The sequence below is a fragment of the Rhipicephalus microplus genome, chromosome 5, assembly GCF_043290135.1.
Source record: "Rhipicephalus microplus isolate Deutch F79 chromosome 5, USDA_Rmic, whole genome shotgun sequence".
In the NCBI taxonomy this organism is placed as follows: Eukaryota; Metazoa; Arthropoda; class Arachnida; order Ixodida; family Ixodidae; genus Rhipicephalus; species Rhipicephalus microplus.
Genome location: NC_134704.1, coordinates 35907699 through 35933601, shown reverse-complemented (window position 1 = coordinate 35933601; position 25903 = coordinate 35907699). Strand labels below are relative to the sequence as shown.

General features: G+C 46.1%; 2 protein-coding genes and 3 non-coding genes across 10 annotated transcripts in view; 2 read left to right on the top strand and 3 right to left on the bottom strand.

Annotated features, from left to right (window-relative positions):
- The first annotated feature begins 65 nt into the window (after positions 1 to 65).
- Positions 66 to 138, top strand: TRNAR-ACG (transfer RNA arginine (anticodon ACG)). The gene has a single exon. It is a non-coding gene; the product is annotated as a tRNA-Arg (tRNA).
- Positions 139 to 1486: 1348 nt separating this feature from the next.
- TRNAR-ACG (transfer RNA arginine (anticodon ACG)) lies at positions 1487 to 1559 on the bottom strand. The gene has a single exon. It is a non-coding gene; the product is annotated as a tRNA-Arg (tRNA).
- Positions 1560 to 4874: 3315 nt separating this feature from the next.
- Positions 4875 to 15509, top strand: LOC119174722 (uncharacterized). Its single transcript, XM_037425754.2, has 6 exons — positions 4875 to 5065; positions 8972 to 9020; positions 11286 to 11506; positions 13422 to 13544; positions 14071 to 14234; positions 15384 to 15509. The coding sequence occupies exons 1-6, from the start codon at positions 4949 to 4951 to the stop codon at positions 15412 to 15414; spliced, it is 705 nt and encodes a 234-aa protein (XP_037281651.2). The 5' UTR covers positions 4875 to 4948; the 3' UTR covers positions 15415 to 15509.
- Positions 8249 to 8320, bottom strand: TRNAA-CGC (transfer RNA alanine (anticodon CGC)). The gene has a single exon. It is a non-coding gene; the product is annotated as a tRNA-Ala (tRNA).
- A 513-nt stretch (positions 15510 to 16022) lies between the features above and the next one.
- The window catches only part of LOC119174721 (organic cation transporter protein-like), a 58903-nt gene continuing 49022 nt past the window's right edge, over positions 16023 to 25903 (bottom strand). For all 6 annotated transcript variants that reach the window (XM_075895201.1, XM_075895203.1, XM_037425753.2 and 3 more), the window contains exons 9-11: positions 25658 to 25839; positions 17099 to 17238; positions 16023 to 16264 (exon numbers count right to left, since the gene is read on the bottom strand). In XM_075895201.1, coding sequence (XP_075751316.1) covers positions 16177 to 16264; positions 17099 to 17238; positions 25658 to 25839 — 410 coding nt within the window. In that variant the 3' untranslated portion in view covers positions 16023 to 16176. The remainder of the gene's footprint in view (positions 16265 to 17098; positions 17239 to 25657; positions 25840 to 25903) is intronic.

Below are 25903 nucleotides of genomic sequence, written 5' to 3'. Positions count from 1 at the left end.
GAAAATAATCGATTTTTTGTGTTTGTATAAGAATATATATTGTTTTGCGCATCTTCGCCCAACGTGGGCCTGTGGCGCAACGGATAACGCGTCTGACTACGGATCAGAAGATTCCAGGTTCGAATCCTGGCAGGCTCGATGTTATTTTTTTTCACTTCGCACATTTCATCATTTTTTTTCTTTACATATAGCAATGTAAATTTACCAAAGCACAGCGAGAGGGAGGGCGCATTGTTGCAAAAGTCATTCAGCTCAAGCCCACTCTGCAGAGCCTGTGCTCCGACGATAGCTAAAAAAGCGCGGGAGCTACCTTTGATCTCTCTGGTCTCACTTGTGTTTAGAATAAGTGGTTAACGATTTAGAGTACTTGTTACTCTACTATGGGAGAGCACTGAGCCGTCCCTACATTATGACTAACTAGCTTTTTTACAGGCACTTTTTAGGGGCGAAGCTCCTTATAACGGCACCTGTTCATCCCTCGTAGCCGTTGTAGTGTGTAACAAGTATAACATTTTGACCTCCAAGGTGGTGCCGGTGAGATATTTCTTCTGTGCGTTGTTGAACAATAAAATATAGTGCTCAGTGTACATGCCAATGGCTGTTAATGGGGAACGAGAGACAGGAGCATTCGGCTTTTAGGTAACGCGCACGCTGTGATTCCCATTAGCAGCCATTGGCATGTACATTGAGCACTATCTGAGAAGGAAGGGTTGCTACGTTATACTCGCTGGGCGTAACTTTCTTGGTTTTAGAAAGGTTTAGCGAGCGTTGGGCCGCAGTGCCATGAATACAGTGAACTAGCATATACCATGCACTCGAGGTGGTTAAAGGTGGGAAGTAGATACGAAGCGCAAGCCGTAAAGAAAAAAAAAAAACCCGAATTAGCAGCCATTGGCATGTACATTGAGCACTATCTGACAAGAAAGGGTTGCTACGTTATACTCGCTGGGCGTAACTTCCTTGGTTTTAGAAAGGTTTAGCGAGCGTTGAGCCGCAGTGCCATGAATACAGTGAACTAGTATATAGCATGAACAAGAAGACCCGAAGCGCAAACCGTAAGAAAGTGTGCGTGTGCCACCTCTCGTTTAGTCCTTGGAATGTCCGCTGGAGGGCGGTGCTTCTATATGGGGAATATATGATGAAAAGATGCGAGATGGTGGTACTTGGAGTGTTGAATAGATGGACGAACGAACACACAGGCAGATTCATGGAAGGACGCATGAACGGACGCAGGGGGGGATGCATGGACGGACGCACGAACAGACGCACGGACGGACGGGAGAATGGACGCATGGAGAATGGAAGCAAGAACGAATGGACGGACTAATGCTTCGCCTCACTCTCAATCATTCACTTCGTAGATATGCTGCCATTTTTTCGACTAGCGTCGACCCTGCTAAGTGGGCTTGAGTTGAATATTTGTTGCATGTCTTCTCTCTCTCGCTCAGCATGTAGATAAAAAAATTATATTACGAAAAAATTTATCCGAGCCTGCCAGGATTCGAACCTGGAATCTTCTGATCCGTAGTCAGACGCGTTATCCATTGCACCACAGGCTTTTTTTTTCTTTATTTACATTGCGCCACAGGCCCTCAATAGTTGACAAAAAACATCTCCTGACATCAGTCGGTTGGCAAATACAATTGATGTTATTTATCTATTTAGTTTCTTATTTATTTAACCACTTTCGTCTTTGTTTTTTTTTTTTCTTTTTCGGGCTGGAAGGGTGGCGCGTGCCCCACGTGAACCATCTTCTTCCGCACCAATCACATTTGCTTTCATCCTTCGTCAAGTTATACGGTTTCCATGTAGGCGCCGCCGACATTGCACTTGTAGTGACATCGCGACGCGTACGCTCCGCACAGTCCGAAGCTCGCCACTATGATCACGTGACAACTGGCACGGAACATTCAAAGCTGCCTCCGAGCAAAGCATGTCGAAGAGGAGCATCCCTCGGAGCAGGTGCTCCTCCCTGATGCTCTATGCCAGTTGCCACGTGATGGCAGGGAGCGGTGGCGAGATTTGGGCTGGGTAGAGCCTACGCGTCGCTACTTTTACTTACTTATGTGGTTATAAAAGAGAAAAGAAGAGAAAAGTGAGCCCCGTAACTGTCTGCGTCTGGTGCGACACCTCAACAGTAGCTCACAAGGGATGGGGGTAAGGAGGGATTAAAAGGGTATATATATATAGATATTAAAGGTATATATATATATAGAGAGAGAGAGAGAGATGCGCAGGGACAGCAAGCGACAACGGAAGTAAAGAGAAGATAGGAAAGATGAAACACGGTCGCAGGAGTCCGAGGAAGGGGCACCACTGGCAAGAGCTCTTGTCGGCAACAGGAGATGGCGTAGAGCTAATCCAGTCGGCCAGAGCTCTACGCTGTCGTCGTCGTCGGCCTAATCCAGTCGGCCAGAGCTCTACGCTGTCGTCGTCGTCGGAGACCGGCGTCAGGGAGTGGCGTAGGACCAACCCAGTCAGCCAGAGCTGCACTGTCGTCGGAGATCACAAGGGCGCAACCGGTCGGCACGGAATCCAGCGAGCGAGACGTCGCCACAAGCGCCTCAGTATGTCCATATCACTTATCCCTGTTTACCTTGGCAGCCTTATGCAGTTTACAAACAAGCCAAGGGGGCCCAGCAAAACTTTTTTTTTGGTATTCATCGAATGGCTTCATTAAAGGAGTTCTTCGCCTCACGAATCAACTGTCACAATATTCTTCAGTTATACTGGTGTCACACGCTGACTGTTAGTTAGCCGCGATCGGGGCTGATGCGGATCGAATGTCACGATCGTGATTGGATCATTTAGGCGTGCTGCAGAAGAGCCAATCACAACTCAGAAATTTGATCCTGATCGGGCTCAATCACAATAAGAGATGCAAGAGCCCGTTCGTCGACTCGCGTATTGATCCGTGAACACTTTTTTTTTTTCGAACACGTGGCTTACTGTCAGTGCGATCACGAGCGATCGGGCACGTGGCGGCCCCGACAACTATATATGTTACGTAGCTCATAATGCTAAGTTGATATGTGGGGCTTAACGTCCCAAAACCAACGTATAGTTATGAGAGACGCCGTAGTGGAGGGCTCCGGAAATTTCGACCACCTGGGGTTCTTTTACGAGCACCCTAACATCTGAGCACACGGGCCTACAGCATTTTCGCCTCCATCGAAAATGCAGCCGCAGCACCCGGGATTCGATCCCGAAACCTGCGGGTCAGCAGGCCGAGTACCTTAGCCACTAGAGCACAGTGCTGCGCAGGGCTGCTTACGATGCTCAAATACGCTATTGGCAAAGGAATGGATTTTGGGTTTATGCACGGCAATTTCGGTTTATGGAATCATTTTTCGAAGGAAGAGTGAGCAATTTCTGGCTGACTTTGAGCACTAGTCGTACGTCCCAGACTGCGCGCTGCGCTCACATGCCATCAGGAGCCTCAGCTACCGATCCGCAGTGTTTTATGACCGCATTGCAGGGTCCTTTTATTTTATTCAGTCAGACCCACCTTTACCACCTACCCCCCCTCGCCCCAGAAGTCGAAGTCCGTTTAGAGCAGCACGTGTCATCGCCTCAATTTCATTCTTGCATAAATCGCGAATCTTTTTTTCAGTCGGACTCGCCCAAATGGCGGAGGGGGTGTTCCCCTTTAGGGGGGGGGGGGCGGTGGTTTATCATAGCCCTCGCCCTCCTAACCCTGCAGGGGCGTAGGCAGACAGAGAAACAATTTTGTTTTGGTCCTGAGAGGCGAGGCAGAGGGCCAATTAGGTAGGTCCACCCAGCCGTCGGGTAGTCCCACGTCGGAACAGAGAGGCCATGCCTTTTAGTACGTTCACGGACCCTCTGGACAGCGCGAAGCTGGACGCCTTGTCTAGGCCCTGTGATTGCCGTCGTCCAGCCTGCTTGTTGGCTGGACGACTTCAAGTCCTCTAACTCAGGACACTGCCAGAGCATGAGACTGAGAGAATAAGATTCGGCGTAGGCAGAAATTTTTTTTTCACGGGTGCACCTCCTTGGTCTGAAGTGGGGTCCGGGCAGGCAGTGTGGTCGGTCGATTCTGTGCTTTGCATGTATACCACGGGGAAAAAAAAATTTCGGGGAGGGGGTGGGGGGCACGGGCTCGGTGCGACACCGGCTTGCTACGCCACTGCCTCCATATACTAGGTCTAAGTATGGGGCGAATTGCCACCCCCTCGTCTTATGTGTGACAAGGGGGGGGGCATGCCTCCCCCCCGCGCGCACAGCTATGGGGAATAGGAGCTACGGTGATCTCCCCCCCCCCCCCCAGAACTCTGGCCGCGCCTATGTCCAGGGCATGGGCATCGACAGTATTCTGTCTAGGGGGGGGGGGGGGTTGCAAACTTGTGCTACAAATTACTGCTGGGGTAGGAGGAGGAAGCGTTGGTGTACTTTGGGTGTGGGGTACGTTCCGGTGTGGCTTGAGGGGGGGGGGGGGTCTATTTGCATAGCCCTGGCGACGTGCATGGGCCAGAATATTATTAGTTCATAATGTAGAGAAGCCTCCGAACACTCAAATGAGTCGAACTCTCTAGTGCTTTCTAGTGGGTCTACCCAAAAAGGACGCCGCTCGCGCGGAGAGTCCGCACTTGGCCGTTACTGTCGCCATTGTGTATGCTCGCTGTATGCCGGCTAATAAACGCCCTAACAATAGGTGTATTTTACGATGGATTCGGGGTCTTGAATACAAAAACATCTGCGAGGCAAGAACGTCTTAACAGATTTCCGTTTTCCGACAGGCTGGCGAGAGAGAAGGACGGGCCCGGAAACGTGGCTTCGGCGTCCGTACCTACTCAATGTGTTCGGTCAGATCAGCGTTGCCCTTCCGGCGCATTTCACGGCGGGATGCCTTGGCGTTGACGTCCGGTAATCCTCCAGACCGACGGGCGCCAAACCGTGGCTGCAGCGTGACGGTTGATAGACACACAATATGCGCGCCGCATGGTTGACGCTGGCCTTTTACGCTACGGCAGCAGGCTCGCTCTCCATATCGCGCAAAGAACTCTTCCGCGAGATTATCAGACAGCTGTCGCCCAAGCATCATAAGGTGAGTGATTGCGTAATGTAGATATAAATCACCAGCCACTGGCGTAAATCGTGTGTGTGTGTGTGTGGGGGGGGGGGGTTCAGGGTAGTCTAGACCTTCCGTGTTAACTTTATTTATTTATTTATTCGAGTACCTACAGCGCCCAGTTTGGGCATTACAGTAGGGGGAGGAGACATAAAACTTGAAATTGATACAGGGTATGAATACCGATAACAAAACAAGTAAGCATGCTCAGCTTATACAGTGTGTACACATTCTTGGGAACATGAGGCAATCAAGGAAAAGTAAAACACAAACAGGAATGCAGACAGAAATTGGCATCTTTCATTTCAACAAAAATTGTGACAGAGCATTTTGAAATGAGGGTGGTGGGGTGGATACAATATATTCTGGTAGGTTGTTCCATTCGTGTGTGGTTTTCGGGAAGAAGGAGTTTTTCTAAGTATTCATGCGACATCGGTATTCGCGAACTTTGCGGGAGTGATCTAGGCGAGAGGATACATAAGTGGGATCTTTAATGTACACGTGTTTATTTAAACCAGTGCTATCAATATAAATATTATGAAATAGATTTAATCTTAAGAATTTGCGCCTGTCCTGCAGGAGAGGCCAACCCAAATGTTTACGAATGTACGAAGAGCGGTTAGTGAAATCATAGTTACCAGACACAAAACGCGCTGCTCGTTTCTGAACCCTTTCTAGCGCATTTGTACATATTTTAGTGTCTGGATCCCAAGCCACACAACCGTACTCTAAAATTGAGCGAACGTTAGAAAGATAGAGCGTTTCCTTTAGTTTAGGTGGGGCCTGTTTAAAGTTACGCTGTGTTAAATACAGTTAGATAAATCCCAAGGGGGAGGGGGGCACTTGCAAGGGGAGACACCACTTGCAAGTGCCCCCCTCCCTCTTGGGATTTATCTTTCAAACACATTTAATTCGCTTGAGAGATTAACTGAATCTCCGTAGTTCTGAATTCTGAAGTCCTTCCAAAAAACACTCACATCTACTGGAAGAGGAGGGAGATTCGTGCTTCCGAAGAGGGGACAAAATTGAAAGTTACTTTTCGTACCAAGAATCACAATCTTCCTCAAGTTCTCCACGATGACGCGCCGCAGATGATTCAGTGTGACGGGTGGTACGCAGATTTTTATGCTTTATCACGCTTTAGACACTTATGTTTTAGATAGGCGGAAGCCATTGTCAAAGTAGAGGAAATCAGGTTGCTCGACAGCGATTATGTTACGGTATATAAAGAAATGCTTTGTTTTTTGTTATTTTATTTCGATGTTGTTATATGGATGATCATGTCATTAAAACTAAAATGAATATTTATAAAACTAAAATGGCCACCATATAGCAACAGGTGCCCCGCCCCCCTTGCGATTTTTCTGTTCGCTGACTGTGCCATAGTGACCCCAAGCCTGAACAATGACACTAACAAACGACAAATTGCTTCAGAAAGTACCGCTATCTGAGATAGCTTATTTCACCATTTTTCTTTATGCAAGTGCCGATTTGCAGTGCTCCGTGGCACCATTTTAAGCCTGCAGACAGCGTGTTGCAAGTCATTCTGTGCGTGGCTGTATACATATAGCTTATAGTGGTTATAAGACAAGGAATCTCACGGACGGTGAATGAGCAAGACGAGATAGCGATGTGTCCCTTCTTGCTTTGTCTGTGCGATTTTTGCGCTAACTATATACAGGGTGTCCCACGTGCACATATAACTTGAGCCAAGAATTTGAAAATGAAAGACACTTGAGTGGCGAATTGAACCAAACGCGTACTACCCGCACCATCCCTGTAGGTACTCAGGCTGTTTTTTTTTGTTTCTACCCATACTAATTATTAATTCCTAATTACCTATTTTTTAATTATGTACTGAAAACCCAAAACATGAACGCTGAGATGTAGAGCACTTTCAGAAACGACCGACTAAACTGTTCCCTGTACGATACGTCTCGCTCTGTTATTTTTTCCACGTTGTAAAAAAAAAAAAAAGCCCGTGAAATCGAAAAACAACCATGTGACGGACCACGAGCGCACTGCTACAGTGCTGCTATAGGCTTTCTTTCCGGTCTGTCCGTGTACGAGCTTGTATAATATAGAGAATTGTTTTCGGTAGTGATTTATGCACTGTTCCAGCACCTCCCTAACAACTCCCCTTGAGCTCGGAACCATTATATATAGCAACTACGGAAGTAAACTTGCTTGTTCCGTTCAGTATAAAAGATCACGGAAAAAGGCTCAGAGTATACTTGAAATCAAGTGACGACCTTCCGAGCCGGCCCTAGTAACGAGTCGTATAGGTCGGCGAACTCGCTCAGACTCGGATCGAACCGTGAGTAATTTTTTTGTGAGCCTGTTTCATGAGCCCGAGTTAGTCCGGCCAAAGAAAATTTTTGTGAGTGCGAGTCCCAGTGAGGAAAATTATGGCGAGTCTGAGTCCGAGTGAGTACAAAGCGCAAAATATTTTTTTGTTGTTGTTGTTGAGCGAGTCTGAGCGAGTTCCACTTTCTTCTGGCGACCTAAGGCCCTATCTAATCATATCAACCTTTACTATCAGCCATATTTGGATTAACGTTTATACTCACGTCTATACTCAGAGGTATTCCAAAGCAGTGTCGTTCACGCACCGTTTCAATGTTTATTATTAACAAACGTGAATTACATAGGGGGTGTTTTGACCTCCCCTCGCCAACTCTTCCAATGAATTTCTTGAGTATTATATCTTATACTGTCATCTTCTCCAAGAAAAATGGCCTTAGTGGTTCGGGCACTGCCAACTCGTTTTCGACGATACTAGGTCAAACGGCACCAAGAAGAGAACAGATTACGCGAGATATTTGGTTCTAAAGAGGATTGGCACCACGGCCGAAGAAGCTAACTATATAGGCTACAGCAGACTCATGAGTCAACTCACTCAGACTCAGATCGAGCCATGATTCTGCCGTCTCAGTGAATCCAGGTGAGTATTGTTTAGGTGAGTTTGAGTCCGTGAGAGTCCGGCTGAAGAAAATTTTTGCGAGTGCGAGTGTGTCCGGCTCAGGAAAATTTTCGCGAGTCTGAGTGAGTCCAAAGCTCACAATATATTTAATGAGTGAGTGTAGTGAGTGCCACAAGTTTTGCCGACCTATAGGGTAATGACCTATAGCATGCCACGCTCAAGAAAGACAATTGCTCCGGAGGTGCCGGAGTTTGAACCCGGGACTTCTTACACGCGAAGCAAGCGCTCTACCTCTGAGCTACACCCCCAAACAGACAATTGCTGATACAGTGGCTGTGATGAGTGATATTTGAGCTTGTCGCATCCTTAGTCGAGAGAAGAGAAAGCAATTTTTTTAGCCGACTGATAATTTAAAGCAATTTTTTTAGCCGACTGATAATTTATTGTAAATTCTAGGCCGGGTGCTGCGCTATAACATCTGGCCAGAGTGTTCCCCATAGACTCGACTATATACCAATCGACAGCGTTGTCTGACCATGCTCAAATAGTATTGCAGGGCCCCTTTAATTAACATGCAGCTATAGATGTGAGTACACAGCCGCTAGAATTTTCGCCTCCGTAGGAAATGCAACCGCCGGGACCAGGATCCGATCCCGCGACCTTTGGGTTGGACAGGCAAATGAAACAGGCTAAAAATATGTATGCCATAAATTATAATGCACCACAACTTTCTAACGTAAGCAACTGTCCTCAAGCCAATAAATAAAAACGTTAATTAACGAGCTTTTGTTAATTCATCAAGTCGACGTCGTTCTAGGTGCAGGAAGTATTTCCGCCTCGACATATGTCATGGAATTTTCAATAAAAAAGTATGTATAGTCGAAAAAAAAACACCCTGTATATACATGACCACCGCGTTTAATGTCCACTAAGAGTGTTTTACTTGCGACATATTGCAGAATGCAATTGGCCACGGCCCTGTCCTGTACGACTACGAGGATTATTTCGGTACGTATGTTTACCTGCGGTGCCTGCCAAAATATAGTCGAGACAGTGGAGTAATCGTTTCCCGTGAGCGACCTTCCAGAAGATCTGTTTCCGCTCGACACATGCGCGCAAGAAGGTTTTCGGCAATATCCGTGGCCGGCATCTTTGGGTACCAGCTTAGTAAGGCACTGCGTGAAATCTTACTGGAAAGAGCGGAGTAAGAAACTGACATTGGATTGGTATCGATTGCTCCTCGCACTGTTCCTTTGTGTTCACCCTTGGCGCAGCTGGTGAAGCACACAAAAAAAACGCGGGGAAGGAACGATATCTTCCCCTGCGTTGACACTATCAAATATTGGTCGCCAAACTTGGGCACGGCTATAGAGTGCATGCACTGTAGCACGGGCATGCTCGACTGCCCTTTCCGCACGAAGGGAGCCGATTCCGGCCGTAGTTTGGGTACCCAGCGCAGCGAACCAGTCTGTGACGTCACGACGTGAACACTGTGTCAAAAAGGGGCCTCAAACTCGCACCATCTACCGGGCCGTAGACACGAAATTAAGGAAGGACCGGGACACTGCAGAAGTGGGAAGCCAGAGGGAGGGGGGGTCGACAAATGTCATAACGTTGCGATTTCAAAGGCCTTTCTCACGTGTCGTATATTGGGTCAGCTCGCATATATGGGTCAGGACTCCAGGAACATACTACCGAGGCTTCACAATCACCAAAATCTAGACGTCGATCGAAGTATAGGGGCGAAGCACTTTAGGGTAAAGCCTTGTCCCTGCGATGTCCGTTGTCGTGGCTCGCACGTGATGGGAGCGCCGGCCGCGGGCGCGCCGATCGTAGAAAAGGAAAACAATGATCGCTGGTGCGCTCATGGCATGTTGTTTATTTCCCTGCGGCGCTCCAAAGCTATAAAACGCGTTCGCACTCGGCTCTCTCTCTCATGGTCAAGGAGTGCACTTCGTTATGAAAGGAAGAAGGAATGTGCGAGGGTTAATGATCCCCGCAGCTTCGGCCACTCGCCATCATTCACTTCGTGGATATGCTTAATTTTTTCTTCTTTTCGCGGTTATGTTAGAAGACAAGGTTACTGCATTAGGTGCCCTACGACAAAAGAAATACTTCGTGGTCTTGAGCGTTGCTTATCTGAGCAAAGCGTTTTAATCCCCGATAGGCATAGGTCGGCGAACTCGCTCGCAATCGACTCACTCTCTCAGATGGAGCCGCGAGTCCGAGCGAGTTTGGTTCAGGAGAATTTTGGCAAGTCTGAGTTAAAGCGAGTCTTAGCGAGTTCCACTTTCTTCTGCAGACCCAAGGTCCTATCTAGTCATCTTCAGCATTACATTCAGCCTTACCTGAATTCACGCTTATACTCACGTCTATTCACATGTGTTCCCAAAGGAGTGTCGTTCATACACCATTTCAATATTTATTAAATTAGAGGCGTGAATGACGTAGGGGGTACCTCGATCTCATTCACCGAATTCTAGAAAATTTCTCGATTATATCTTATGCTGCCATTTCTTCCGAGAAATATGACTTTACTAGTTTGGAAACACTCGGTACTGGTGACATTGGACCAATATGCAAACTAGACTGTGCTTGGGTGAACGTCTATGCCAGTTCGCTCTGAATAGAGTGACAGCAGCGGTGAAGCTCGCTTGAGTCGTGATCGAGGGTGTGCACCACGCCATCGCTGTGGCCATTTTGAAGGCCCGTTCGTATGCGCCACCTCGCTGTCTGTTTAGGCGTGCAGGAGGTGTTCCGGAGGTTTCCAGACTTTCAAGTTGTCGTACGGATCTCAGACACAGCGTGTGCGGCAAGCGCGCGGACCTCCAAAATGGCGACCCTAACGCTAGCGATCCTAGCTTTCCTTCCTCCATGTACCCTAGCGGATGACGCCCAGTGCATGCTACGTTGGCCCACTGCCGGACCGCGACTTTACAAAGGCGAGCGCATCCCTCCGAATGCTCGGAAGGCGTTTTTCTCGATCAAGATCGCCTCAGCAAACACAGCGCGCGCGAAGTCTTGCCCGGCAGCTGCCTGAAGCATCGTCATGGGCGCAGGCATGTTTGCTGACGACATCACGCACGAACCAATGAGCGTGCAGCTTCCGAGAGCCTCGTAAGAGCGCCTGGCGCAGTGCATTGTGGGTGGGTCTATCCGCTCGCCTTTGTAAACTCGCGGCCGGGCCAGACTGCACCTGCGCGCGCAGGTGCAGTCTAAGCCCGGCCGTGGTTGGCCTAACCATGCCACATGTAACATGTTCCTCGCGCACAGACGCGCCCGACTTCAAAGAGCCGCTATGCGTGGCTGAGTTGGTGTTGGCCGAGGACCGACGAGCGACGTGCCGGCCGCGCAACCAGCTGGTGCCGTTGCCCCCGGGGCCACCCGAACTGCTGCGCTTCCCACGGCTGGTGGAGCTGAAGCGCTGCGAAGGAGCTTGCGACCACGCGGGACGCCAGTGCTGGCCCACGGTCAAAAACAGCGTCAACATCAAGGTGCGTCGAGTAAACCAACAGTTACTATAGCATACTCAGAAGTGTTACTTACAAAACTGACACTATTATGGAGATATACATCTATACTCCGAAAAGTTTAGTGTCATTAACTTTACCAACATAAGTGTATTATTAGATGAGAAAATAAACGATAAAAAGCTTCATTTTTTTATTTTCCACAGATATATCCTGTGATGTGGTCACAAATTTCAGCCCTTTCTCGTGTTTTGGTTACATTGGCTTCACAAAATTTCTCGAAACTTATTACGTTGTATGTTTAACTCACCTACTGTCCACCTGGAGGACAATGTAGTTCAATTTTATTGCCGATTAGAAACTTTGTGGGCCCTACACTATACGTGCTGTGAAAATGTGCGACGTCACATAACTAGTGTGGGAATTTCAATGTGGTGTCGCCACCCGTCTATTTAATCTGGACGTTTTTCCACATCAGACACGATGCGACGTTTTTGCTATCGTGAGAGGGTAGTTCAAATTGTTCTTCACAAAACCCCTCGTCAACACACGCAAGGAAACAAAATTGGCGTCTTGGGCATGTTTGCGTTGAAAGTTACTAAATCTGGAGCAAATCAAGTTGTGGGTTCAGTGAAAGTGCATTTGTAAATCCATGTGTAAAATACACTCCATGATGAAGTGGATGATACCATATAAGAACTGAAAATAATAAAGAATTGGATTTATAAAATTCTTTTTCTACACATTTCAGGAAATGTTAGCCTCCCTAGACGATATGGCCAACATGAAAAAGAGGCACTTTCATCTTTCTAGGCTGAATCAACTTGGGAATGTGCAATGAAAAGCACAGATGTAAATAGTCAAACTGTGTTCAACGACTACACTGAAGACATTGAGCAAAAAAAAAACAAGCACAGGATAAAAATATCGAGAACAGGACAGACCCTCTTCCTGCACTGTTTTTTGCCTCAGTAACTCAATGCTGGACCAACCGGTCTTACAGCCATTGCCCATGAGTTCGATATCTTTACATCCCATCAACATACCTGTTCCAGTAACTTCCTTAACTTTCCCATAAAACAAAATTGGTGCCTCATTTTCAATTTCTTTGTGTTGCCCATGCAAGCTCTGGAATGCCAGAGGGGATTAAATAGATGCACATAAATTCACAATGCTGGCATGCATAATGCACAAGAGGACTCGCTTTGCATGAAACGTGCACAACAAAAACTTGCTTTTGCTATAATGTGGGCAAGTCTACAGTATGATACCGGTATTTCTAACCATGCAGCAGATGGCAATACGTAACTATTGCAACATTAATTTTGAACATCTGAAAGCTGCCAGTATGTGCCCACAGCATTTGTTTTTCACCAAGTGTGGCTCATGTCTACCAGGGTTGAGTATTCAACTTGCAAAATTTCTTTTTGTCTGACAGTAGGGGGAAAACAAAGCATCCGATGGCCATGTGTATTGAAGGAACTACTCTGCATAGGCATGGGCAGGATTTTCCAAATGGAGGGGCAAAGTTTCACCGTGGCACAGCTTCCTCCCCTTGCCTCTTCGAACACTCCCACGGAGGCATCTTACATACAGAACACAGGGCTAAGATGAGGCACTAGAGGTATATATATCATTACAGGAAAACATACATTTAGAAATATAGGGAGAGACAATGGCTGAGACACAGGTGGGCTGGCACACTCCCAGACCAGGATCTCTACTACCTTGTGCCAGGAACCCATTATTGCCTTGTTACAATAGATTTTTCTTAACAAAGGGGAAAAAAAAAATACAGCCACTCTTTTGTAACAAAAAGCCACAAGAAAATCCGTATAGAATTTTCAGACAGGAGAGCTTCTCAGTTCCCTTCTGTCACCTTGCGGGTTTTTGCAGAACTCATTTGCAATAGATTTTTTTGCCACCCTGTTACATGCAGGTGGTGAGAGTGAATGTGACTGGGGGCAAGACACAGGTTCAGTGTGCTGAGGAAATCATGGAGGAGCATGCCAAGTGCAGCTGCAAATGCCCTGTCAAAAAACACCACTGCAGCCCAAACCAGGTGACCACACAAACTGCATTTTCCAAGGCGGCCATTAGAAGGGTGCCCACATGCCTATGGGTCCCAGTGGCAAGACATTCTAAAAAAAGGTGTTGCAAAGAAAAATTGCTTTTCAAAGCGATGAATATTGAAACTCTTCCTCATGCAAACAGACTGTTAAGTGTTGAAGAACACACTAGTATTTTTGAATAAGGTAAGTAACTATAATTCTCGAACAGAAATATTTTTTCACTGGCTCTAACATTTCATGGTGTTCATTCAAGCAATGCTGTACACTCAAATATTAATTTAACGAAACCGGATATAACAAACTATTGGTTATAATACAGTAAATGTAGAATAGCTCTGTTACACTGTGCTACAAATATATGTTTATAACAAATTTGCGGATATAACAAAGTATTTTTGTGGTAAGTGGCGACTTTGTGGTAATGAGGTTTGAGTGTACTGCAATGACTCTGCATTGTATGGGTGCTCCTAGTGTCTTAGCACACCTTGAAACATTGCACTTCCCCAATTTTCCCAGGTGTACAAGGCATTGGAATGCGCATGCATCTGTCCAGACCTACAAAAGCAGCACCAGTGCGAAGCAATGGATCGAACTTGGGACCCAGAGCAGTGCACGTGTGCTTGCCAGGGAGGCGGGCAGGACTGCTCCACGGGTTACCGCTTCAGCAAACAAGAGTGCAGGTATAAGTGTATCATGCTTTGAATGGGCTCATGAACCAACTTTGATATATATTTTATATCATATCAAGTAAGCATGCGCACTAAGTTCAGAATGCCGTCACGATCAAGAGTAGCAAGTGCGGCAGCCTTATGCGCAGTGCGTGCACTACGAAATAATAAGAATAATCTCGTTCTTCTCACTGGGCCTTTCGGTATTGCAAGTGTTGGTTGCGACATCACCATGAGAACCTGGTTATGCAAGCAGCAGTAAGAACCTGCTTGCCTGCCCGCGACGGCTAAGCGCACTCCCAGCTTATCGAGTTCTCGCACAATGAGGAGGAATACTCGGACAGGAAAAGACCAACAAGAGGAGCGTAACGAAGGACAGAGCAAAATAAGCAAAGGGCCACGTGAAGAATACGAAGTGCGGGCGACTCCACTATTATGGCACCATTTCAAAAAATTATCACGGCTATCTGTGCTTGTCGCAGACACAATTGCAACACCAGAATTAAAATTTGACTTCTGGGTGGTTTAGGGGCTTTTTGAATGTCGGAAGGTTTCAGAGCTCTGAAGCGAATACTGCACTTTAAGGAGAATAGATGCAGGGGCATCTCTCCCTAGTGAAAATGTTCACTAATGAGAGATACATACAATAACGAGGAAGCAATTGAGGAAAATCTGAAGAGCTGATGATTGTAAAGTTTTCTCATTGATAGCCTTTAAACAGCACTTTAACAGGTCACACATGCAGTTGACAGTCAGAAGATGTGACAGCACGTCCCATGACATCATGGCTTTGGAGCTTTTCGAGTACACTGTGGGTATCACCTGATATCGGAGGTCATGCCAAGGATTTCACTGGTTCTCGAATTTCTAAATTGTACACTGTTTCTTACCAAGTGGTTGTGGTTTTTCTTTTTTCCAGTTCGTGAAATCAAAAAGTCTCATTAAGAATAGCTTCTGCTGACACGATAACTTGCATTTTTTATGTAAAATGTTGCGTAGATGCCAATATATACATCATCTGACAGTTTACTTTTTATACTATCCTGAATTCTGGCTGTACCTGAATTCTGACAGCCAAAGATCAGAGTGCTCATTTTGCTTCTGTGAAAATAGTTTATTATGAACAAATATTCACTGTTTGTTTCTGTTGCTTCTTTTCAGATGCATTCCTGTTGAAGAGCACAATTTTTAGTTCAAGATTTCTTCCCCAGATAATTCCGTACTAATGCTTCTAGTACTGCTGCTCAAAGAAACACACAGTGCTTTACAATAAAAGCTGTGACAGTGCCTGGCTAGAATTGAAATGTTCGCAATGAAACAGTAGAGTCCTTGTCTGAGTGCACTATGTACACTATGCTATGTAAAAATTACACTTATCTGCACAGGTAACAAAGCTCACATTGATTGCTCTATCTGCAAAGAGAAGAGAAAAAAATTTGAAAAAGGTTCACCCATAACACAATACTTTTTGAGCAGTTCTGAAAGCGCATCAACGTAAAAACCAGACTTTTGTACATAACATTGAACGAAGTGTTTTCATCAAGTGCTAATTAAAAAAAACATGCACAAATGGTTAGTGAGCAACCACCACCAGCCACAACTTTGAGACTTGACTTTGTGTCAACTTTGCGACTTCACATGTTCAAACGAAATCAGCTAGTTTAGTGTGAACTGAAATTGAACTTGAAAGTGCACAGTTCACTTCAAAGGCTTTTAAGTCCTTGAATATGCCATTTCGTCATTACAAGTGTTCCAAAGTTTGATGATCCCCGATCTGGCGTAGCCTTTCAACCAGCCATATTTAAATTAAGAGACACCTGTACAGTTTATTCATTTCCAAGATTATGGTGTAAAGCAAATAGAAAAAAATGTATGAATAAATGTATAAAAATACAGTGAGACTAGTTACAGTATATACATGCCTTGCATATGAGTATCTAGACAATGCCCTCCCTTACAATCTCGTCTTCGGACTATCCTGCTTGACTTTGTTATTTGCCCCCTCTTCTGGCACCTTGTCCTGTGACTTTGGTTGTTGCGGCCTGCAAAAAAAAGCACGGATATTTAACACAGCACTTATTTCACGCTGTGTTCAATGGACACTTCTTTGAGCAGTACATTTCTCCCACAATGATAAATCGAACCTGTGGGAGGCGGTAAGCGCTGCTGGTAGAGCTGCTTTATCTTTATGTTTCATGCAAAGAGACGTGAGGACACAGAGCTTCAATATATTCTTTCGTGTTTTTTCGATACCCAGTGCTTATGCCGAATATATGAGGTACCAACTTAGGGGCCCTGAAAATCGAGAGAATTACAAAACTATAGACGGGGGACACGATGAGAGAGAGAAAAAAAAGGCACATGTTCATTTTCTTTTTTGCTTCCCAGGGCCACAGATGATTACAGTAAAGCCTTTAGATGCTTAGATTAACAGAAAGCTGAGCTATAGTTGGTTAGTTGTTAGTCGGCACTTGTGTTGTCTTCATTTCTTGTGTCCGTGAGTGCACGCCTGGTCATTTAAAAGCTGGCAGTCATGCTGCCACTTGTAATTGTAATGCATGTGTCAACAACTTAATTCTTGAGGAAGGACTTTTGCTTACAGAACACCATGCATGAAAATTTGCTGCTTTACCTGTCGTTCAAATGCAAAAACAGTTAACATCATCTACATACCCTGTCAGGAGTACTACAAGGGTTCTCTACTGTATACTATATGTATTTTTTAACGGAGGTTTCTTGCCTTGCCCCTCTTCATAAGTAGACCTCACTGTATGTCCTACAGTTGTTTTTCCCTTAACCACACTTGTATCTTTGTCCAGTAAGTTGCTCGGCAGTATAAAATGCATCTGAAAACTTTGCGATCACTCTACACTCACCCAACAAATTGTTCTCCTTCCATCACGCTGTCCGGCAGCTGAGCTCCTCGGGTCTCGGGCAGCAAGAGCACGGTAAGGCCACTTGTGATGCAGATGGCGCCGTAAACACCGAACGGCACATTCTCGTGCGTAGCATGGCCCTGCACATCACACAAAACAAAAACATTGTCAGCTGTCGCAGGTAAGCAGTCGAATCGCTCTGAAGAGGGGATTATTGTAAACTCTGAGAAAATGGAAATCCCCTAAATGAAACAACTGCCTCAAATGCGATTGGTTTCGTACATGAATACTGCAACCCTGTTCATTCTTCACTGAAGGACTTCTAAATAGGAAATGATTTTTGGTCCTTTGTGTTTCGTTTAGCGAGAGTATACGGTACTCACTGGGTGAACTTGCACCCACCGAAGGAATGCTCTAAGTAACATTCGTACAACAATAATAGTGGTGAGTACAATTTTCAGACATCAATAATCTCATTGTTAGCAAGAGGAACGCTTTATAAACGCATTGTAGAATTATCCAGTTATCGCTGGTGCTTAGGTTAATTATAGAATAAGCTTAACTACTGGCATCATTCGATGTCTTAACAGGGCTGTCTGAAATGATTGTGATGTTCTCCTAATGTTCTGGCGTGGCCTACACAGACCAGTGGTAACACATGCAACAACTTTTGTAGGTGAGGCCAGTTCACATGAAGATAAATAAAATGAAATTTTGATGCTCAGGCAGAAATCAGGCAGACACTTGGCATGGGGACAGCATTTAACCTAGCGTCACTTTCTGTATTCCATCAGCTTGCGACACATTTTGGTATTGATCTTGTTGCTATATCTAACATTAATTCTAAATGTTTTTATTAGCAAAAAAAAAGAAAGGCAAACTATGCCACCACTTGTTTGTAACATATGGATTTATCACAATGCAAAGCCATTTTAGTTGCCGAAAAGTTCATCCTGGTCCGAGCATTGAACCCGGGACCAACGCCTTTCCGGGGCAATCGCTCTACCAATTGAGTTAACCAGGAATCAAACAATAGGCAGCGCGAGAGTGAATTTATCGACAATCCAAAGGACATAGACACAAGTTATACAACTGTGTTCTGCGGAGAGACGCAAAATTGCAAAAGAGTAAAGAAAGAAAAACGAGACAGCCACTCGTTTATGGCACAAAGCCACAAGGAAATCTATACAAATTTCTCGGAAAGAAAAAAACTATGCCACCACTTGTTTGTAACTCGAAGCCACAAGGAAATACATATGGATTTATCACAATGCAAAAGCCATTTTAGTTGCCGAAAAGTTCGTCCTGGTCTGAGCATTGAACCCGGGACCAACGCCTTTCCGGGGCAATCACTCTACCAATTGAGTTAACCAGGAATCAAACAATAGGCAGCGCGAGAGTGAATTTATCGACAATCCAAAGGACATAGACACAAGTTATACAACTGTGTTCTGCGGAGAGCCACAAAATTGCAAAAGAGTAAAGAAAGAACAACGAGACAGCCACCCGTTTGTGGCACAAAGTCACAAGGAAATCTATACAAATTTCTCGGAAAGAAAAGATTTTTCTTTTTGAGAAATCCACATGAATTTCCTTGTGCCTCCAGGCCACAAACAGGTGGCTGTGTAATTTCACTTTCCTAACCCTTCCGCTACTTAGCGGGTTTGCGCAGAGCTCATTTGCACTAAAAAAGAAATAAGTTTACAGATTTGAGCCCACAAATATTGCACTTGCAAAAAACGGAATTAGTTACACATATTGGCCAATTCAACATACAACTGTAAATAAAATTATTGTATTTTCGAAGCGAATTGCAGCGAGCGAGTTCTCTTCATGGCACTGAATAGCAATGATGCAAGAAAAGTGCCTCCTTCATGGCAATATGCTTTTTCTTTAATTTTGTATTTTTCCAAAGTTTGTAGTTGGAAATGTGGATAACATGCAGGGGTGGGATGTGATAAAATACTCACACAATGTGACTTCAAATTACGCGTGCTAGCAAATACTTGTGCCTTCTAGATGATTTGCGACGCACGAGCCTGCGGGACCCAGCTGCGCTCGAACCGTGTTGGAAAAAAGAAGAACGTAGAAAAAGAGGCAGAAGTGAATCCTCGAAACAATCTAGCTGTGTTATTATTCTCGGGCACAAGTTCGCCCTGCCTACGTTAGCCTATTAAAAGAGTTCATTGAAGAGTGCGTTACAAATCTGGTGGAAGTGCTGGGTGTGATGCCAAGCCCCTCTCGAGTGACGGAGCACAGTCCAGAACCACAGCGATTTCGACCCAACGAGCTGACGCCTGTTCATCAGCACTGCAGTCGATGCCTACGTGGTGAGGGTCCTGAATTTTCACCTTTATCGACTTCCCTTGAAACATCAACGGCTGTGAACGGATACGCAACCGACATGACAGCTCAGGTCATTCCAGCCAACATTGTAGTAAACCAGCCAATGCTACCAAAGCCTTTCCACGGCGAAAGCTACGAGGACGCAGAGGACTTGCTTGAGCACTTTGAATGTGTCGCAAAGGCTAACGAATATGTGGAAGACCGCAAACTTGGAAGTGTTTACTTCGCACTGGAAGATAGCGCACGAACGTGGTATGAAAACCACGAAGCTACCTTCCGGTCATGGAATGATTTCCGACGGGAGCTGCTCGCTGCTTTCCCGAACACAGACCGCAAAGAGAGAGCTGAAGCTGCGCTCCAGACAAGAAATCAGCGGAATAACGAAACTGTCGCCATGTATCTGGAAGACATGTCTCGCTTATTCCGCCGAGCGGATTCAAATATGAGCGAAGACAGAAAGCTGCGCCATCTGATGCGAGGCGTGAAGCAAGAACTGTTTGCCGGACTAATTCGAAGCCCGCGGCGCACCGTTGCCGAGTTTCGTTCCGAGGCGACTACAATGAAAAGGACGCTACAACAGCGAGCAAGGTTATACAACCGGGATGCGATCGTCACTTCCTTAAACATGTTGCCACCAGTCTTCGGTAACGGCATGGAAGCACTACGCGAGCTGGTGCAGTCTGTTGTGCGAGAAGAGCTGCAGAAGCAGCTTCTTGACCAGAACGCTCCAATGCTTTCGTCTCTGGCCGATGTGATCCGTGAGGAGGTCAGGCAGGTGGTACGCGAACCTTCGAGCAACGCACAGCCAGGGCCGCCACTACAACAGAAGACGAGAATGACGTATGCTGATGTGCTACTACGAGGACCTCCAGGACGTGCGGACGTCGCGGCGGCTCTTCAAAATTGAAGAGCCGCCGCGACGTCCCTGAACGTCCCTTCAAAATTGAACGTCCCTTCAAAATTGAAGAATACTTGTCAGGTCGTCAAACCTCAAGTGGCTTCCAACGACACCAACCTCGCGCAACGACAACATGGAGGTATAGATCGCCTAGCCCCCAACCTTCGGCAAGCTCCCCAAGGTCTCGTTCCCCAAGCCCGCGTCGGGAAAACTAGAGTCAGCGACCTGTGGAGGCAAGGCCGCTGTCGACGCTAATGCAGAAAAACCTCCATTGCTGACTCTGAACGACTACCGATTCAGAAACCGGTGCTTCGATAGTAACGTTGCTTCTGATTTACGTGTGTTCGTTGACGGCTACGAAGTCATCGGACTGGTAGATACCGGCGCAGATTATTCAGTGATGAGTAGAGGACTTTCTGAAATACTAAAGAAAGTGCTGACTCCTTGGAAGGGACCACAAGTTCGCACAGCAGGAGGGCACCTCATCGACCCTACTGGAATATGCACAGCAAGAATCGGAATATGGGGTTTCACGTACGTCGCCAGTTTTATTGTGCTGCAGAAATGCTCAAGAGACTTGATTATCGGCATGGATTTTTTACGAGCTAATGGTGCTGTAATTAACTTGCGAGAATATTCCATCTCATTCTCGACTAAGCACGCGATTACTACCTTCGAAACGGAAGAAAACGTATATGACCTTTGTATTGCAGATGATGGCATCATGGTGCCGCCAAGATCGAGCATATCTGTCGCAGTAACCAACAAAGCATTCAGTGAATTCGAAGGATTTGCTGACAACAACACTGCCTTACTACTCCAAAAAGGGATCTGCATGGCACGAGGCCTTGTTAAGTTACATGACGGATGTGCAAATGTTCTACTCACAAACTTTGGAAATGAGGTGCAGCACGTTGCAAAAGGAACCGTCATCGCCAGTCTGAATGATTTCGTCCAGGTTACGGAGCTGCGCATTTTCAAAACCAATGAGTGTTTTCGAAGACGTGGAGTCTGTCCTTGCAGCCATCGACATAGAGCCAGGCCTACTACCAAGCGAAAAAGAGCAAATAGAGGGTCTTTTAAGGGAATTCGCCGAATGTTTCTCGTTGTCATCTAAGATTCAACGCACTCCTATCGCCAAACATCGCATCATTGTCGATGAGTCAGTGAGGCCAATACACCAGCATCCCTACCGAGTGTCACCGAGAGAAAGAGAAGCTATTGGTAATCAGGTTAAAGAAATGCTCATAGACGATGTAGTCCAGCCTTCATCAAGTCCATGGGCGTCACCTGTTGTTCTTGTAAAGAAAAAAGACCAAACCTTACGTTTATGCGTTGATTATCGGAAGCTGAATGCCGTCACCAAACGGGATGTTCATCCTCTGCCAAGAATTGATGACACTCTGGATAGGCTGCGAAATGCCAGGTATTTTTCCTCATTGGATCTTAAAAGTGAATATTGGCAGATAGAAGTTGATGAAAGAGATCGCGAAAAGACAGCGTTTGGGACACCGGATGGTTTATACGAGTTCAAGGTACTCCCTTTTGGCCTTTGTTCAGCACCCGCCACATTCCAACGGATGATGGACACAGTGCTTTGTGGTCTTAAATGGCAGTCATGCCTGGTTTATCTCGACGATGTTGTAGTTTTCTCTGCTACCTTTGAGCAACATTTGGAAAGGCTCCGGGCCGTGCTCACTGCGATCAAATCAGCGGACTTGACGATAAAACTGCAGAAATGTCATTTCAGCTTCCGTGAGCTCCTTTTTCTCGGCCATGTCATCAGTGCAGAAGGCGTCTGCCCAGACCCTGCAAAAACTGAGGCCGTAGCAAGATTTCCGAAGCCAACAGACAAAAAGGCTGTTAGGCGATTTTTAGGTCTCTGGGCCTATTATCGACGGTTCGTTAAAAATTTTTCACGAATTGCTGAACCACTGACGCGGCTGACAAAAGAGGAAATGCCTTTCGTATGGCTTGCCGAACAAGAGGATGCCTTCAATGAACTACGAAAGTGCCTTCAAAGCCATCCTGTTCTGGCGCATTTTGACGAGGAAGCGGAAACCGATATCCACACGGATGCAATCAATTTAGGTCTTGGGGCCGTGCTCATCCAATGGCAAAACGGACAAGAACGAGTCGTTGCGTATGCCAGTCGCACTCTTTCGAAAGCTGAGGTGAACTACTCAGCGACCGAGAAAGAATGCCTTGCCGTGGTATGGGCTATTAGCAAGTGTCGACCATATTTATATGGTAGGCCTTTTCGAGCTATAAGCTACCATCATTCGCTATGCTGGCTGGCTAATCTCAAGGACCCATGTGGTCGGCTTGCACGATGGAGCTTGCGATTACAGGAGTATGATGTCACGCTTGTGTACAAGTCAGGTCGCAAGCACAGTGATGCGGACTTCTTGTCACGTGCTCCGATTCAACCTGCTGCTTCTGCTTCCACCGATGATGGTGAAGATTTTATTTTTTTGGGAGCTGTGACACCATCAGAGATGGCACAACAGCAGCGATCCGACGCCGAGATACTCCTCTTGATCAAGTACCTACAAGGACAGTCTGTCGATGTTCCACGACCTTTTGTCCGCGGCTTGTCAGCGTTCGTCCTACGAAACAACATCCTGTATAAGAGGAACTTTGACAACAATACAGCGACATTCCTGCTTGTCGTCCCTTCACCTCTGCGACCAGAGATTTTGGAGGCTTGCCACGACGATCCATCAGCCGGACACTTAGGAGTAAGCAAAACATTAGCACACATCCACACTAAATACTACTGGCCGAAGTTGCTTAGCTCTGTACGACACTATGTCAGAACCTGCCGGGACTGCCAAAGACGTAAAACGCTACCGCTAAAACCAGCAGGTCTCCTTCAACCGATAGAACCACCAGAAGCCCCATTCACACAAGTGGGAATGGACTTACTGGGCCCATTTCCTACGTCGTCATCAGGAAAACGGTGGATAATAGTTGCGACCGACTATTTAACCAGATATGCCGAGACAGCGACTCTTGTTAAAGGATCAGCCGTTGAAGTAGCCGAATTCTTTGTCTCCAACATCGTACTGCGGCACAGAGCTCCAAAAGCGTTGATCACGGACCGAGGGACTGCATTTACGGCCGACCTGGTGAAATGTATTATGAAATTGATGCACACCAGTCATAGGAAAACGACGGTATATCCTCCTCAAGCAAATGGTCTTACGGAACGACTGAACAGAACGCTGGCTGATATGTTGTCAATGAACGTTGATATAGAACACCGTACTTGGGATAAAATATTACCCTATGCAACATTCGCCTATAACACTGCGATGCAAGAGACAACACGGACGGTAACGACACCTTTAGATGCATTGTTACCTATTGACGAGACGCCCGAGAATTACTATGACGTTCACGACTACATACAAAGAGCAGAAGAAGCCAGACAGCTGGCACGATATCGCATTCTCCAACAGCAGAAAACCGACACGCATCGATACAATCTGCGAAGAAGAGACGTCCAGTATGCACCAGGAGACAGAGTATGGGTGTGGATTCCTGTACGAATATGTGGCCTGTCAGAAAAACTGCTTCGCCGCTATTTCGGTCGGTACAGAGTGCTCCGCCACGTCGGCTCGCTCAACTACGAAGTTATGCCAGAGGGACAGGATGGTTCATCCCGACGGCGGCATCGCACGGAAACTGTGCATGTCGTCAGGATGAAACCATATCACGACAGGCAATGAAAACCGAAGACACAACATTCTTTCACGTTAACGACATCCCCGACGAGAATTTGTGAATGACTGCCATGCAACCAGCTCGACACAAGCATCGGGACGATGCACTCTGGAAAGAGGGGCAATGACACAATGCGACTTCAAATTACGCGCGCTAGTAAATACTTGTGCCTTCTAGATGATTTGCAACGCACGAGCCTGCGGGACCCAGCTGCGCGCGAACCGTGTTGGGAAAAAAAGAAGAACGTAGAAAAAGAGGCAGAAGTGAATCCTCGAAACAATCTAGCTGTGTTATTATTCTCGGGCACAAGTTCGCCCTGCCTACATTAGCCTATTAAAAGAGTTCATTGAAGAGTGCGTTACAACACGGTAAAGACGTAAGTAGAGCCTCGAGATCTTCATATGCAGCTGGGTGTACTCGTCGGATGCAAGCTAGGACAGGATATATGCCATCAAATACAATAGAGACGTAAATAGCGACACAAAATCTTCAAGCATAGCGTGAATGCTCAGTGAACACCGAAAACGTGTACTCTGCCTTGGCCCTAAGATCAGCCCTGTTTTTAAATATTGTACTCAATGTTTGTCTTGGGATAGTGTACACAGTGGCAGCGTCAAACTTCTTTTTTCTACGTTCGACTGTATTGATTATTGGCAGCCTTGCAGAGAATAGTAGGTTCTTCTGTTTTACGACATCCATTGTGTTAACAGAACAAGCAAAGAAGTGAACGGATACCCCGCACAATGGACTGGTGGAACAATGACAAAGAATCATGGGAGAAAACACACGACAGCAGGCGGTACTTTCCACTTGATTCGCGGAGCACCCTTCTAATCCTACGACTCACTCTCTGAAACGCATGTGAAAAAGTCCCCTCCTCCATGAAGAAAAGCCAACTTTTTGGGGCATTTGAACATTGCATGATGTTTGATATATCAAGTGTTCTGGCTATTTCAATGTAGCCAACATTTTGTAATGCACTCACGTTAAGGCATTGCATTCGATACAGAAGTGTTAACTATAATATTGGAAAGGATATAGAAAATTTTCAAGTTTTTTTTTTTGCACCACAAGAAAGGTAAAGTCCTCAAGAGCCTAGAAAATGTATGTGAGAGTGCATCCTATAAATTATGTTTTCAGAAGCTAGTTTTGGTTTTTACTGTACCCTGACGTCAAAAGACAGTACGAGCTTTTTTTCGCCATTTGTTCATACTAGATAGTGTTTCCACGCTTCACTGAGTGGCTCCGTGGCCGACGTACGAGCGGCCATTATGTGCGTTTTGTTTCCCAAATGTAATCACAACTAGCCATACCAGTGCGTGAAGTCACCATAACTAATACTGTAGCCTGACGTCTTGCTAGGGTCTTCAATACCAGAATAGACTATTGTCACTAGTGTCTTCATTGTTGACTTCAATATCAAAATGAAGTATCTTATCAGCAGTTGTTGAGCTTGAAGCTTGCTCAGAGTGGCCTCTGTATACAGGAGATCTCTGTGACAGAGTAAACTCGGCTTTTAAAATCAATGTCAGTATACCTTTAGGTTGGTTTCAGTATGCAATAAATGTTACTGATGTTCCTCTCACCAGCTCCTTTACGAAAGGGGCGATGATGGCACCGAATCGAGCGATGGTAGAGCTCGAGCCGACCCCAACATTGCGCACTACAGTGGGGTAGATCTCGGCCGAGTAGACGTACAGGATGCCGTAGGAGGCCGTGATCAGAAACTTGCCGAACATGGCAAACGTTATCTTCACCCAGAGGGTCTCTGCAAACATGCAAGAGGACGCAAGATTAGAGCCTCAAGTGAGGTTTTTTTCACTTATATAACC

Excerpts from the sequence above, each read along its gene's own strand:
- LOC119174722 (XM_037425754.2), top strand. The coding sequence starts at position 4,949 with ATGCGCGCCGCATGGTTGACGCTGGCCTTTTACGCTACGGCAGCAGGC. Across the intron at positions 13,545-14,070 it reads ACCACTGCAGCCCAAACCAG|GTGTACAAGGCATTGGAATG; the intron begins GTGACCACACAA and ends CAATTTTCCCAG. Across the intron at positions 14,235-15,383 it reads TTCAGCAAACAAGAGTGCAG|ATGCATTCCTGTTGAAGAGC; the intron begins GTATAAGTGTAT and ends GCTTCTTTTCAG.